Raw genomic sequence first — 15,614 nt, forward strand, 5'->3', positions numbered from 1 at the left:
ATTGGTTTGTATAAACTGTGTCTGTCTTCTTTACTCATGTGAGTGGGCAATAATTCTGTGACTCTTGGAAGGATTTTTTTTATACAGCATTCTGCTTAGTTGTAGAAATTTCACATACACCTATCCTCAATCCAAAAAATTGTGAATCAGTCAGAAGAGCTTTAGCAGCATTGACTTAGCTCTTAAAACAAACAAACGAACAAAAATAAAGACCCCAAAACAAATATATTGATCTCTTATGGTATCAGTAGTTCCTCAGTGATAAGGCAAGAGATTGCTCTTGGTTTATATTGAGGATGGAGGTTTGGTACAGGTATATTCTTCAAATGTACAGTTTTTCTGAATACTTTGGTATTACATGTACACACTTCAATGAAGCAGCAGGAGAATCAACACTGGCAGACCTAGTGTTTGGAAATGCATAGGCAATTCTTCACATTAGGATTACATTATAATCCAGTAACTATTGAAGGCAATAGTTGCTGGAATGAAGGGGTAGGAGCTAGTTTTAAAATATCAAGGTAGACATGAACCTGAATCAGACTCTTCCAGACTCCTTAAGTCAGTGGAAGTAGGCAATACGATGGCACGATTCATCAGTTAGATGTCTGCTTTTGCATGAGATGAATCCTTGCCTTGAAGTGCCTCTTTCTCTCAACTTGTTACAAGACCACCGGTACACAAATAGATGTTTTCAGGAACTCTACCCAAAATCTAGTTGAAAGTCAGCTTAGCAGTGAACCAAGGCCACTCTGTCAGTTGATAGTGTTACAGAAAGAACATATAACCAGTCCTTTTTCCAGTTATTTCCACCAAGAAAACCAAAATGCGGATAATTTATTTAATCGCTGATCAAGCAGAACTCTTAAATGTATATTTTATTATAAGCACATAAGTACAACTGAAATCAGTAAAGTTCTTAATGTTTATAAGAATTGTGCTGAATTTATGCGAACAAAAATCTCACTGAAATCAGTGGTAACTGCTTCAAACGGACTGCAGAACTGTCCCTTTAATGTTTAATTTTTAAAAAGTGTTGTATATTTCATCTTTTCAGTACATTTTGAAACTGTGATCAGGTGATCCAAATGGATATTTTTTGTATTTGTATTCCAAGCTACTCACCTCAGACATTTATTCCTCTGTGTTGTTCTGCACAAGGATTGTATTTGAACGTTTGAAAAGTGATGCCAAAGTTTAAAAACTAGCACTGGAACAGTTTTAAAAAGAGACTGTAATTTAGTTATGAATTCTCTATCTGTACTTTTAAGACATTTTTCGGAATCCATCACGAGTCTAAATATGAATTTGATAGCACGAAATAATTTATTATGTTTGTCTCCAAAGTGTAATTGAGAACTGTCTAAATGTTGCAAGGAAATTGAAATGAAATCCATGTGTTAGAATACAGAATCCAAAAGTTTCCTTGTTTTTGTTTCGTTTTCTTTCTTGAGAAAGTTTTGTTTTGATCTTAAACTGAAAAAAAAGATGGAGGAAATGGAGAGCAACATTTAAACATTTGAAAGAAGGTGAGAGTAACAAGTTAGATTTGGTCTATTTATCTCAGATTTTAAAAGCATATCAGTGCATTACTTTCTGAAATGCAGTTTAAAAAGTAGAACACAATCCCCTGTTATCTGTATTTGTGTAATAGAGGAAGGCATATAATATGAATTATGACACATCTCAGAAATACTGTGTTTCCTGTTTTGATTTTGCAGTGATGAACAGCAGAGGGATTATTTAATGGAGAGAAGAGATCTGGCTATTGATTTTATTTTTTCTTTAGTATTAATAGAAGTTTTGAAACAGGTATGGAGTTCTTAAATTATTCATTAACTAATAAATGATGGAAATTACCAATACAACCTAATTTTAGGATTCTTCTTTCTATTTCTGTCTTTAAGAGTCTAATAAAAACATGAGATACATCCTGCATGCTTATTTATTGCTGTCTTTCTTGCACCTGTAGGATACATAGTATTCTGTGCTCTACAGAATACAGCTCTACAGCCTTTGCCAAGTCTTTAGAGCTAAAGTATTTATTTCTCTTCAATACTAAATAAACTTTAAATGGCTGGCTCATTTCAGCTGTTTTGTTAGCTAGATGCTATGTCAGCTGATACCGTATTTAACCCAGGAGTAATACAAGCACTAAGGTATGCAGCTTGAAGTGTAATATATGCATACCAGTTACATTTTACTTTGTGTTTTCAGATTCCACTTCATCCTGTAATAGACAGTTTGGTACATGATGTTATTAACTTGGCTTTCAAGCACTTTAAATACAAAGAAGGGTAAGGCTCTTTTTCACACAAAAATTCTATGAAAAAAATTATTTGCTGAATTTTTTAATTGTAGTGGTTTAAGCAGGATGCTTTCTCAGCCAAGAATTCTTGCTTGTCTCTTACTAGGTACCTTGGTCCTAACACTGGAAATATGCACATTGTTGCAGATTTGTATGCAGAAGTAATAGGTGTTCTAGCTCAAGCAAAGTAAGTAAAATTGAATATCATACATAATGGAAATCTGAGTAGTTTTACTTGCTTAGCGTATGAATATTCTTATTTTCTCACTTTTTTAAAAGGTAGTGTAGGAATAAATCATTCAGCTCACTGGCCCTCTGTTCATCCAGGTGTTCTAGAGCATAGAACTTTAGGGAATCACAGGCTTTCTGGATCTAGTCCAGTGATACTGAATAAATTCAACTAGACTACAGCTGAATTTATTCAAACTACTATTGGACTACTAGCATTATTTTTCTTATCTCAGCGATGACATCTGTGGAAAGCCCAAAGGGCTGAAGAGAGCTATTTTAATTAATCTTTTTTCTATATGCTATTTTTTCTGTATCTGGGCAAACCTAAAAATGGCTATACTGCAGCATAGCAGCATTTTAAAGTTTCTCTGCAGTTATTTCAGTTTAGAACTTAATGCAACTGCTTCTAAATCCTTCATCCTGCACTTCTTAGCGCAGATGGCGCAGTAAAGACAGAAAACACTTTGTGGAATCCGGTCTTAAATTTTGAATATGGAAGCAGATATATTCAGAAATTCATGTACCCGATATAATGTCTTGTGACACGCTTATCGCACAAACTAAGCAGAAGACTGAAATTCACTGCCCCAACATAGATCCATGTCAGTGATCTCTGTCTCCTGACTTCTTAGTGTTGCTGAGAGTGAGTCTGTTCTACAAGACCAATCAACTTAACCAAAATTATTTTTTGAGCTTCATGTAGGCAAACCAGTTTGAGTTCCTGGAAATCATATGACTTTCACAGACTTCAGCTAAGACCCGGGCTTCTAAATTGGCTGGGTCGAAGGCAAAAGGGGAAGTGACGTCTGGATCCAAAGCTTCAAGTTGACTGTCAAAGACAAAACATACCTGTTCTCCATAAATAGTTCCTCTCCTCCAATTCTGAAGGGTCTTGCTAAGATGTTACTACCACTGGAGGGCTTCTTCCTGCCAACCTGTTTTTTTCAACTATCCTGTGTTCCCTATCAGAGGTAGTAACAACAGGTTGTTACGTGCTACACCTGCCCATGAAAATTATATTCTTTTCATTTTGTCTCAAAAAGGACAGGAGATCCTGTTGGATGATCTTCCTATATGTTATTTTTTGTGGACATATTGTCTCAAAAGACATCTCCAATAAAATCATGGGGAAGATCAAAAATGGTCGCAGACCACCCCATCCCAAATTATTGTAGTTAATGCTTAAGTGTTACTGTAATGGCTACATAAAAAACCTGAAGGGAGGAATAGCCTATCTGAATATTTTCATGGTTATCATTTAAGCATTTAAAAACATTGCATGTACTTGCAAGAAAACTATCTTTCATCTTGGATTTTTGAAAAACATGTGAGTGGGTTATTCTAATGATACTGTTAGCTCTTATGTAAAAAAGGGGCATGGTAAGAAAATAATTGGAAAGATGTGGTTATGCAGAGGGCCTAAGATCAGGCTGTACCCTTCGTTTTCTTTTCTGAGTTTATCAGAAGTGAAAGAAAACCAAGCAAAAAGAAATCTCTTCACACACTGACCAAGGTTGAATCTTCTTTAGGTTTTTCCCCATTTATATACCTTACAATATATTTCAAATATGAATCTATACTTTTTTGTAACTAACCAACGTGAATTCATAGATTTCCTGCTGTAAAGAAGAAATTCATGGCGGAGTTAAAAGAGTTACGGCATAAAGAGCAAAGCCCATATATAGTTCAAAGTATTATCAGTCTTATAATGGGAATGAAATTCTTTCGCATTAAGATGTATCCTGTGGAGGACTTTGAAGCTTCTCTTCAGTTTATGCAGGTAAAATTCCTAAGTATATAACTGTGGTTCCCAGACCTTTTAGAATGGGCTCCCCTGCATCTCTCCTGTAATACACCAGGATATTTTCCACATGTCATTCCCATATAAATGTATGCGCAGCTACTTTCTGTTTGTTCTGAACCTCAGCACTCCAGTCTCCAGTCTCTGGAGTGCATCATTCCATACCGACTTTTCATCAGCCTTATACCCCTAATCCCCACATCTCACCCTCCAACAAAAAGAGTTTTCGTTCTGTAGACCCCAGACCTTCCACCGTGCCATCGCGCAGCTGTTCCTTGCCCTGTGTCCCTGCCTAGCTATGTCTCCCCAGCTGCTCACTGCCTCCAAAATAAATCTTCCACCCTTGACATAGTTGCCAGAGAGGAGAGGACCTTCTGATGGACAAAAACACAGAGAAAGAGGCAAAGAGTTGAGGCAAAAGCTGGGTGGAATTTGCCTTGGATGCATTGTGTCCTTCCACCACACCTTCACCCCGCTTCCTGTAGAGTGCATTCTGTACCCAGCTGGTTTGAGAGCCACTAGTACAGAGCATAGTTTGACTATCATAAATGCTTTAAATTAACAAATTGCATGATTTTGTAAAAGGAAAGAAAATCTTTTATGTTTAAACATTTTTAAAAGGCCACATTTCTTGTTGGTAATATACAATGGGTTCTGTTCCATCAGCAGGTTTATTTAGCTTAACCTTTTTATTCCTGTTTTTTCTTGGGATCACCCTCATGGCTACATAGTTTGTAACCAGTCATCCAGTAAAATACACGTTTTATGTAAACCTCCACATAAAGATTGGCTTATTGATGGTGTCAGTGGAGTAAAAAATCAATGTTAGATGCCCACAAGTAAGGATTTGACATTGGAATACAAATACACATCCGTGCAGACACACAGAGCCATTTCTCTAAGTTCTGAACAGGAATCACAGTCTATTTCAATTTTGCAATGTGTTTTAAACCATATTTAACAACGTATTTAAAACATATTTAATAACAAGGAAACAGGTCATTTTTGTTCTTACCTTACGCTTCATTATATGAACACATCTTAGTATGTGTTGACTTAATGTAAGTTATCCAGAGCTGGCAAGATATCAAACTAGTGTGTGTTCACGACTAATATGAGTGAATGACTTTGTGGCACAGCTTTATGGCACAGCACTGCTGGGATCCAGTGTTCACTGGTATTGAAACCAGTGGCAAAGCTCCCATTTAGTAGACTCAAAATTTGGATGCAAATGATCTCTACCTTGCTATCCAGCTGATAACTACAGTATCACAGCACCAAATTAATTCTTGTATATACTACAATGCATCATAAGATGCACTGCGTATGCAGGAAAACCAGTTTTGCTCAGTTTGGTGAAATACACTTACAGTTTGATTCTGTGGGCGATTCGTCTGTTAGTCAGAGTATCTACATACAGTGCCTCAGCTACAAGCTCTGTCACACCAGCTCTGCTCTAGTAGAGACACTTTCAAAGGGTGAGCTAATCTCAGGAGTGAGCTCCAGAAAAGCCTGTCTTCCACCACGGAGTGCAGAAGCAGCCCAGGACGGCTACTGTCGTTGCATAGGGGCCTCAGCTGTGTACCAGAAATGGCCGGAGTGACTGAAGCCATTTGTTGTAGAATCCTGATTGCAGCCAGGAAAAAATATGCGTGGTCCAAAGTGTAAACTGCTCTGCATGCATGTGCAGGAAAAAAGGTCCGTGGGGAAAATCCTTGTAACGTCAGTGGCTGTTTGGGCCTTGGACCCAGAGAGGAAGAAGTAACTGGAGCAACATGATTTGTCATCCTCAGAGAAGTTGTACAGAAACACAAGAGTGGGTGGATGCTTATTTCCCCTCCCTCACTTCCTGAGTAGCAGAGCTGTGTGGCTAGAAGCTTGCTGCATGTTTAGGACAGAAGAACATTTTACCTTTCTCTCTCAATCCCCAATTGCAGGCTGGAAATTGTGGTAGTTTGCACCACAGGTCTCTTCCCTCACATAGCACAGTTCTGTATTGATGCTTAATCTGCAATGGATCCTACCAGTGAAATTTATCCAAAATATTTACAGTAAGATTCTTCCTTCCCTTGAGTATCTTACCAGAGAAGTAAGTTCCTTTTTTGGCCTCCCAGAGCACTGTGTAAAGCAGTCCATGTGGGCTATTACTTCTGCTCCTGAAAGTATGCACAGGGAAGGCATGAGGTCAACTCCTGAGTCCAACTCCCTTTCCATCCCCAGAACACCACCGGGCACAGCTGGAATCAGTGGAGAGTTTGTGGATTATCATGGTTAGAGTAACAGATCCTTGATCTTAACTTACGTCCTGCTTTGTGCTTGCTGCAAAATGCAGATTCAGAAGTTAATAGACAAATGTTTTCTGTGGGATTTGCAACATAAAAATAGTCACTGACATTTCATGTGCATTCAGCAAACATTTAGAGGCCTTTATTCCAGCTGATACACAATTTCTGTTTCTTGTTTTGTTTTGTTTTAGGAATGTGCACATTATTTCCTTGAAGTTAAAGACAAAGATATCAAGCATGCACTGGCAGGACTGTTTGTTGAAATTCTTGTCCCCGTAGCTGCTGTGAGTTTATTTTTCAGGTTGTTCACATAATTTCTTTAAATTACATAAAACAGCTTGTCAAATGTATTTTATTAACATAAAATTTTCTTTCAGGCTGTTAAAAATGAAGTGAATGTCCCCTGTCTGAGGAACTTTGTTGAAAGCCTGTATGATACAACACTTGAACTTTCCTCACGAAAGAAGCACTCATTGGTTAGTAAGAACCCTAAGAAGCAGAGGCTCAAATTCTTTGTCAGAAATATTTCTGAGCAAGCCTCTTGGGAAATTCCCAGAATTGGTTGCAAAACTTTTTTCTGCATTAGGCTTTATAACCAATACATTTCTATTTGCAGGGAAGGTTATTGTGTTTGCAGAAAATAACCATATTAATTTTATTCAGAATATGGTCGAAATCAGTCTGAATCAAACAGATGTTTTCAGCTTCTGAGTGTGTGATTATTAAACGGTTAGGTTTTCTCATACTTGTTATGTGTAAACATTAGGAGGAGAGGAGAAAGAATAGAGTTCACTTCTTGTCAAGCGAGAACAAATGAGGCATGTGGGAACTCTTTCACGGGGCTTAAATAATACATTGTAGGAACAAAAAAATGTATAACACATGCCCTTTTGAATCCGTAACTTGGCTACTGTGCAGCTCCCTATTTCATTTTTTTCTTGTGAGATGAACAGTGGCACTGCAGTGTATTTTTGGAAGCATGAGTTGATCTGAATTAAATGAAGGTCTGAGTCAGTTTCACGCTGGCCGCCTTAAGCAGTCTGTCTCTCCAACTGGGTCAGCGCACGTCAGCACTGCAGCATTAGCTAATCCGTTTTGAAATCTTGGACCTTGTAAGTAAAGAAAGTTGTCATTCATCCTCCCTCGTTCTATGGGAAAGTCAAAAAGACTTCCGTGTTCCCAGTGCTCTCGGCAAATGCTGGTCACTAGTGCTAGTGAATCTGCTGGGAAGACTGCAGGAGTGTATTGAGCTCTCTGCTGCCGTTACACCAGTCCCCGCGCAGTCCCAGGGGAGAGTCAGCGCATCCCCTGGAGCACAGACCTGATCCAGTTTGAATTAGTGCAAGACTCGGGATGGATTTCTGATTTCACTCTGATTGTGTTTGTGTGGCTCTATTCCTCTCTGCTGAGTTAATAAAACATTGTTGAAACTGCAGCAGCAGGGTAAGAGCTTTGCTGTACCGTTTTTACACTAAATAGAACTTCCCCAAACTGGTGGCCGTACTTGCCAAAGTCAATACTATGTGCTTGAGAAAGGATTGCACAGCTGGGGCTTTGTGTTTGATTGCTTGTCTACACATACCACACTGGAGACTACATAGTTAAAAGTGACAAAATAGATTCTTGTGAGGGTGTGATTAGAAATACAAACATTGCGAGAAGGAGGAGGAGGGGAAAGGCAAACAGTTGGCAGAAATAGCTGCAGTGCATATTTTCAGGCTTCCAGGGAGAAAGCACACTGTTTAGAGTCTGAAGAGGACCTTCCTTTCCAAGATCAGTGTTTTGTGAATTGGTGCACTCACTGTATAGGCAGGACGGGGGCATTCATCTTGCCTCATTTTCTATCTAAAAGTGTCTCGTCTGAACTAGTCATTGAGGTTCTCTTGATAACGAATGGAGAGAATTAGGAAACTCCAGGAGATGATTTGTATCTTCCCTCCTAGGGCTCTTCCTTAGGATGGGTTGTAACACTCTTGGGATGTTACTAAACTCTGTGATCCTGTCAAGTACTCAACTATTATAGTCATAATGTTAATATGGTAGGAAAGTCTTCCGTGAGAAGACTTCAGTTATCCTTTCCCATATGTATTTTGGATGTGAAGATTATAAAAATAAGAATTAATGTACATTTGCCATTTGCTCACAAAACTAGGTCTAACCTAGCTATAGACAATTTATGTTATATATTACAGGAACAGAAGTTGGAGTTTATGGTGTATTTGTACTTTGACCTGTGACTGAAGTAAGAATTTTAGGGTTAATTTTGAGAATCATTGGTCTTTAAGATAAAGTTACCTTATTTTTGACTAATAACTTTAAAGTCCTGATTGGGTATATTAACATGACAACTGAAACAGAATAGTCTTGCTGAAATAGCAAAGTCAGTTTCAAAATTAATAGGTGCATTTTAGCTTATTTTTTTTAGTGTAACATTTACAAGAGGAGTGTCAAAGTAAGTGTTGACAAAGAGACCAGGTTCCAGTATTTGAACTTCTATGTTCTGCTTCGCTTCTTTTTACTTTTCGCTTTGCAAGATGTAACTACCAGCAGTTCCAGGCATTGCCTGTATTTTAACACAATTCTTTAGGGTGTTGAACATGTCTCCTAGTAAATATTGTGACTGCCAATTTTGAGGAGTAATAAGCATCTGAGCCTTCACAAGTCCCAACAATCTCTGTGGGTCCTGTTGTTATTGTAATAAAGTTTAGTTATTTCCATGCTATCATTTCTCAGTTAACTGACAGAAATTAGCCCTGTGAGTCTGTAAAATTGTGGCCCATCTTTGGATTTATTATACTGCTATAAGTAGACATTTGGTTGTTTTTAGTTCATCCATAAAATATATCTGTAATAGCTTTAGAGGAAGATTCCTTTTAAATTGTACTACTTAACAATGTATTTATGTTGGCTAACATGTATTGCACAAAATGGAGGAGTTAGAGCTTAAGTTTACAGTAGCTCTATTAAGTTACTTTTACGTTGTGTAGTCATGCAAATAATACGGTATCGACATCCTTTTCCTGTTTAGGCTTTGTACCCTTTGGTAACATGCCTGCTTTGTGTCAGTCAGAAGCAGTTCTTTTTAAACAGATGGCATATTTTCCTCAACAACTGTCTATCCAATCTCAAGGTTAGTATCTTCTGGTTTTAATACTGTATTAAAACTTCAGCGTGTACTATTGATCTGTTGCAAATCCGTTTTAGGTAAATGTGCTGAATTATTGCTATTATATGATTCCATACATAATTTTATTCCCAACAGTACAAATTCTTTAGCTGTGCAGATTTTTTCAATAACAAAAAAGTATTCTTGTGCCTAGTTTGAATTTCTGCTAACTCAAACCAAGCCTGAGTCAAACAGCTGTGAAACAGGCAACATTGATGAAAGTTATTAGCTTGAGTGACATGCCGAAACTGACCCAATATTAACTTGCTTTTTTCACAGAGGCATTCTCAAACAAAGCACTTGTTATTACTTCATCAGAATGGAACTAGTTGCAGGACACTGATTCCATTGCCTGTTTCACTCTGTTAAGTTGCATTAAAAAAAAAACTAAACTATTTTAAGCTGTTTCCTTCCATGTATCCATTCTTACTCCTTTACCATTTGTTAGATCTTTGAAGTTTAAGACATAACTGTCCACTGCAATCTGCTGTGGTTCCTGGCCAGCACATACTGTGCAATACACATATGCTAGTTATCATTACTACTCCTCCATGTTTCTTTTACTTGTGCAATAACTCATGTCCCATTCCACCCTTAAAGTGGATCCATATGAAAGGATGGTCCCGTGGCTACCTGAAAAGGCCAATATAAGAAGCACAGTGAAGTCGTTAGCTCAAATGAAGGGCCTCCAAACTGCTGCTTGATGAACCAGTAGTTAGGAGGCTTCTGCAAACGGCACAGGTAGAACATGCAACCACTTTCTCAGCTCAGAGGCAAACTGTGGAGGTAATCTCTGTTCTCCAAAAGTTGAATTCCCAAGGTTGTCGACAACGTATATATTGCATCGTTTATTGCTGTTGCTGTCTTGCTGTACTTTGTCTTAATGAAACAATTTGTATTGACTCTCTGCATATGGATCCTACTGTTAGAATAGCTCTTCAAAACGTTCGTAGTCTATCTGCAGATTTCTTTCCACCTGTACCTGAATTACTTACTTTTGCTAAAGATGTATTAGAACCTTATTTGCAAAGAGATTCAGAAAATAAACATATTGTTATTGCAACTAATTTTACGGATTTTCATGAGCTTATACAAGCTTTAGAAAAGGTGGCTACAGGTGTAAGATCTCTGAGGAGCCAGCTGGGAATATAGATTTTTCTGAAAATTAGGGAGATCCTGAGAAATTATTTGAAACCATTAGAGAAAATGTAAGTAAAGTTGCTCCTACCTTACCAAATGAAAATCAAATTGGAATTCACCTTGCCACCTATAATTTGTCGACTTATACTTCGATTCATAGGGCTCATAGGTTAATGTGGTGGCACGTTCAATCTGTAGTTTGGGCAGAAGGTAAGGTAGCTGAATACGTGGCTAAATTAAGAACGTGGTTGGCCACTCCTTCTCAGTACGGACCAAGAGATGCCCCAACCATTGAAGCAATCACTTCACCAGTCAGGGTGGCACCTCAAAGCCCAAACCAAACTCATGTAGGTGCAAGAAGAGCTAGATCAACAAGGAGAAATCCTTCCATTAGAAGGAGAGTTGTGCACAGCAGGACAGTATATGGGACTCCACGATCTTATGTGGGCTCCCATGAACCACATAATGGATCAGGTTTCTCAAGAGCCTCCACACCCCATAGAGCACAATCTCCTTCCCCAAACTGTTAAGGTCAAGCATACGCTGGAAAGCTAAAAGGTTTATATTCTAGTCATATTTATGATTTTAATATAAACCGACAAATATCTGATCTTACAGAAACAAATTTTTCTCTTGAATTAATAAAGGACACTCCTGCCAGGACATGGAAATATTTGACCCCAGCCAATTCTGGCCAAAGGGCATTTCATACTATCCTGTTGAATGTGGTGTAAAAGTTAATAAGTATCCTGGCTTTGAAACGGAACATTTATCGTTAACTAAACTGTATTTACAAAAAATTATTCAAGGCAGGAATTCTATATAGAAGAGAGTCAAAGCAGTGTGTTTCATTTAGAGGCAAAGTGTTTCAGTGGGAGCAACATTCCTTGTCTCCAAACTACATGGGAGAAGGACAAAGGTCCAGTACAATTTGAGCCGAGGGTGCAGAAGTTACTTTACAAAGAATGGGTCAAACAATGCCTATCTCAGGAATTAATCCGTGGGTACCAACACAATATCCCTTCAGCCTGAATGGACCAGACCTAACGCCATATTATTGGAAAACAGAAATGGAGGAATTAAAGAAAATGGGCCTCACTCCTGGCAATCAGGTTGCTCCTCCGCCAGTCACGGAAGAAGAGGCAGAGGCATTGAAAAAGAAATTTCTAGAAGAGCAGCAATATTGGGTAAAAGCCAGCAGCGCTTATCAACTAAGAAACAGAGCAGATCCTGGCAGAGCTCTGTTGCCGACTACTCCCGTGTTCAAAAGGCCCACATCGGCTTCGACAAATTCTTCGGCACAAACAGTGAGTTGGGCACTGCCAGCAGTGGTAAAGGAACCAGATCCAGTGCCAATACCTCCTGTTGGGGAAAGTGAAGAAGATGTCAGATAAATTAGGCCAAATACTCCTTGTCCTAATAGGATTACTGGCTGGGTTTTTCTTGTTGACAAAAATCCTTGAAATACTAAAGAGCCTCAACCGGGGATGGACTTCTCTCCGTTTTCCAAAGGGAGACACGCTATGTGCTTTCCAAGCTGCTGGGCACCCAACCACCATGCACTTGCACAGATCTTGCCCAATGGACATGCCCATGATTTCGCTGGATGTTTCTCACGCTTTTTATCGTCTTCCTCTCAATCCTGCTTCTGCTCTGCAGCTTGCTGTTTCTGACGGAAACTGGTCTACTATTTTCGGAAAGCTCCAATGATACCGGTCTCAGCCCTTTTCTCTTCCATCTTTTGTCAACTGCTCTCGCAGCTGAACTATCTCATCACTGCAGTATTTGGACTTTTTCTTATAGGGATGACTTCCTCCTCTGCCACACAAGCTCTTGTTACCTTAACTCAGTTAGCCACAGTGTCTGCTGTTTTCTTGAAAGCTTTGGGGTAAGAATAAACTTTGATAAATGTACTCTATCACCTATTGAAGAAATCAAATTCTTAGGACTGAAATTTACAAGGACTGACATGATGATACCTGATGAAAAATGGATTGAAAATAAACAGGTTATTAAACAAATTGATTGTAACAAATATTATAATTTTTAAATCCTGCAAAGATTAGGCCATGTAAACTTTGTTATTCCTTTTACTATTTATTCTAATCATGTGCTACAACCATTGTATGCTGCTGTAATAAACAAAAAGGATTTTCAATTTTCTGTTCCATATAAAGCTTCATTGTATAAAATGTGTTGTCAAGGAGTTAAATGGAAATTGCAACCCAAGGACAGTGTTCCTATTCCTACGCTCGTGACAGATGCCACGTTGGAAGTTGGAGCCATATCCCATATCATCGGCAGGTTGTCTTCCTTCTGTTTTGCAGGACCTAGACCAATACCCATTCAAGAATTATTGATGGCATTGGTTGCCGTTTCTTTGATCAAACCGCGGTCTTTGATCTGTGGTTCAACATTTGTCTGCAGACAAAAATTCAGCTCTTTGCCATGGAGATTTGCACCGTTGGGCCAGGCAAATCTTATCTCGGGTCAAAGTATACTGAACTCCTTCAAAGTTTAACCCAGCGGATGGCCCAACACGCGGGAGACCATCTGATTGGACTGCATATACTTTCACCCTACTCAAAAAGCCCTTAAAACTGCCACAGAAACAGAAAACTGCAGATGACCAAAGAGCCCCAAAGACAATCTTGTACTAGTTCAAAAGTTTCCAAAAATAAGCAGCAATTCAGACAGATAATCCAATTCAGTCCAGCTGATCCCAGATGCCATGTTAACTAGGCCAGCCTAAGCATCCACAGATTTTTGTCCTTTCACTTTTGAATATGTGCAGTACATTTATTTATCTGCTGTGTCCTTCATACCAGGTGTCCACCATAGGGCAACAGCTTCTGAATTGACAGAATCAACTGAAGATGAGGTTTTCTTTTCAGAGTCCGATTGAGGTGATTTTCAAATAGAGATTTTAAACTGTAACACATATCTAATTTAACTAACTTGATATTTCGGTTTTTCGACAGCTTAAGCAGTACCCGGAGAGGTAGGTCAGACACATAAGCGTCCAGCAGCTACAGGAATGGGGTACTGGGCAGATGTGAGGCTGCATCTTTTTGTAGTGTCATTACAAAAACTCTGAACCTTGACATCCATTAAGTGCAGAACTTCCTTTCTAATTTGTGCCTGAAGTTTATTCTTACGTTATGTATTTCTCTAGAATAAGGACCCAAAAATGGCTCGAGTTGCACTGGAATCTCTGTACAGACTACTGTGGGTTTACATGATCAGAATTAAATGTGAAAGCAACACAGCTACCCAAAGGTAAGATGCTGTATTTGTAATGATAATCAGGCCTTGTAGAGTGTATGTTGCCAGTGAAGAGGTTTTATAGTTCTCCTGAACTCCTTTGAATTGAACCTATTCCTGTTGTGAAATAAAAAACTCAACTGTACACAACAAAATGTTCCCTTTTGTGGCACCGTCAGTTACTCTCCCACCTCTTAAAATTACTGCAGAAGGTGTTTCTGCTTTTGGAAGGACTAAAAATCACTCTTTGCCTAGTTAAAGTTAGAAGCATTTTTGTAGAGGCATGTCATTTACTGGTTTATTGTTACTTGTAATGTAGTAATGAAATAAAAGAATTGCATTGAATTCGTAGCAAAGGATCAGAACAAGATACCCCATTACATTTTCATTTCAAAGGAAATACATTCTAGTCTTTCTAAATGGAGTAGGATTTCCAACTTATATTTCATAGTAAGTGAAGGTCTGCAAGGTCCAGAAATGTCTAATGCTTTTTTCCCTTCTTTTACAGTCGACTTATTACTATTGTCACAACACTTTTCCCAAAAGGGTCCCGTGGTGTTGTGCCAAGAGATATGCCTCTAAACATCTTTGTGAAGATAATACAGTTCATTGCACAGGTATGGGAGAACCATGCATATGTCTTTCCAATTAATGAATAACTTGTTTTCCCAATAACAAATTAACAAATAAGTAAACTTATATTGTCTGAATTTTTTGCAACCCCATTGTCAGTGTCTTTCATCTAGGCAATGATAAAATTATAGATTGAGCTGGGGCAGACTTCTTTTGAACAACAATTTTTGATTAACTTCATTCCACTGAAAATGAATAAAAATGTTTTCACCTCAACTCAAATGTATTTTTTGTCAGTTTTTGGAGTTGCCAGCAAGTCAGAAAATGCATTCGTTGACAGGCTTTGGCTGTCAATAAAGTTCAAAATAATAAGCCATATTTGGTCCTGATATTGAATCATTCCTACTGTATAGGACAATGAGTTACACTGCTTTTAAAGCGGTAAGTCAGAGGAAAACCAGGTTCAGCATGTAGTTGACACATGTAGTTTTCATCAGTTCAAATGGGAATTGTTAAAATAAACTAAACTTCAGTGCTGGAAGTTTCATCTCTTTTATTACTTAAATTCAGAAAACATTCCCATTGAGCAAAGCACTTAAGCGCATACTTAAAGTCTCTGAATAGGAGTGAATTAAACAGATGCTTAAAATCTTCCCTGAACTGTGCCATCTGTGAACAAGCTCCTTTTATATAAAATACTGTGTTGATACCATAATTGCCACAGTTTAAATGAAATAATTAAAAGCTTTATTTCCAAAATGGATCATTTTCTGTTCAAGTGCTATAAATTTTTTAATTTGTCAACATACAGCAGTGTTGAAAGCTTACATTCTGCATACTTCTGAA

The 15,614-nt window shown here is 38.2% G+C and overlaps 1 protein-coding gene across 1 annotated transcript in view; it reads left to right on the plus strand.

Moving 5' to 3' along the window:
* LOC104076380 (protein furry homolog) overlaps positions 1-7,874 on the plus strand; it is a 32,945-nt gene extending 25,071 nt beyond the window's left edge. The window contains exons 5-11 of the mRNA XM_009577218.1: positions 1,722-1,812; positions 2,218-2,297; positions 2,415-2,495; positions 4,151-4,319; positions 6,817-6,909; positions 7,003-7,101; positions 7,809-7,874. Of these exons, the coding sequence (XP_009575513.1) occupies positions 1,722-1,812; positions 2,218-2,297; positions 2,415-2,495; positions 4,151-4,319; positions 6,817-6,909; positions 7,003-7,101; positions 7,809-7,874 (679 nt within the window). The remainder of the gene's footprint in view (positions 1-1,721; positions 1,813-2,217; positions 2,298-2,414; positions 2,496-4,150; positions 4,320-6,816; positions 6,910-7,002; positions 7,102-7,808) is intronic.
* The last annotated feature ends 7,740 nt before the right edge of the window (positions 7,875-15,614 follow it).

This window comes from Fulmarus glacialis, unplaced genomic scaffold (assembly GCF_000690835.1).
Source record: "Fulmarus glacialis isolate BGI_N327 unplaced genomic scaffold, ASM69083v1 scaffold36944, whole genome shotgun sequence".
Taxonomy (NCBI): Eukaryota; Metazoa; Chordata; class Aves; order Procellariiformes; family Procellariidae; genus Fulmarus; species Fulmarus glacialis.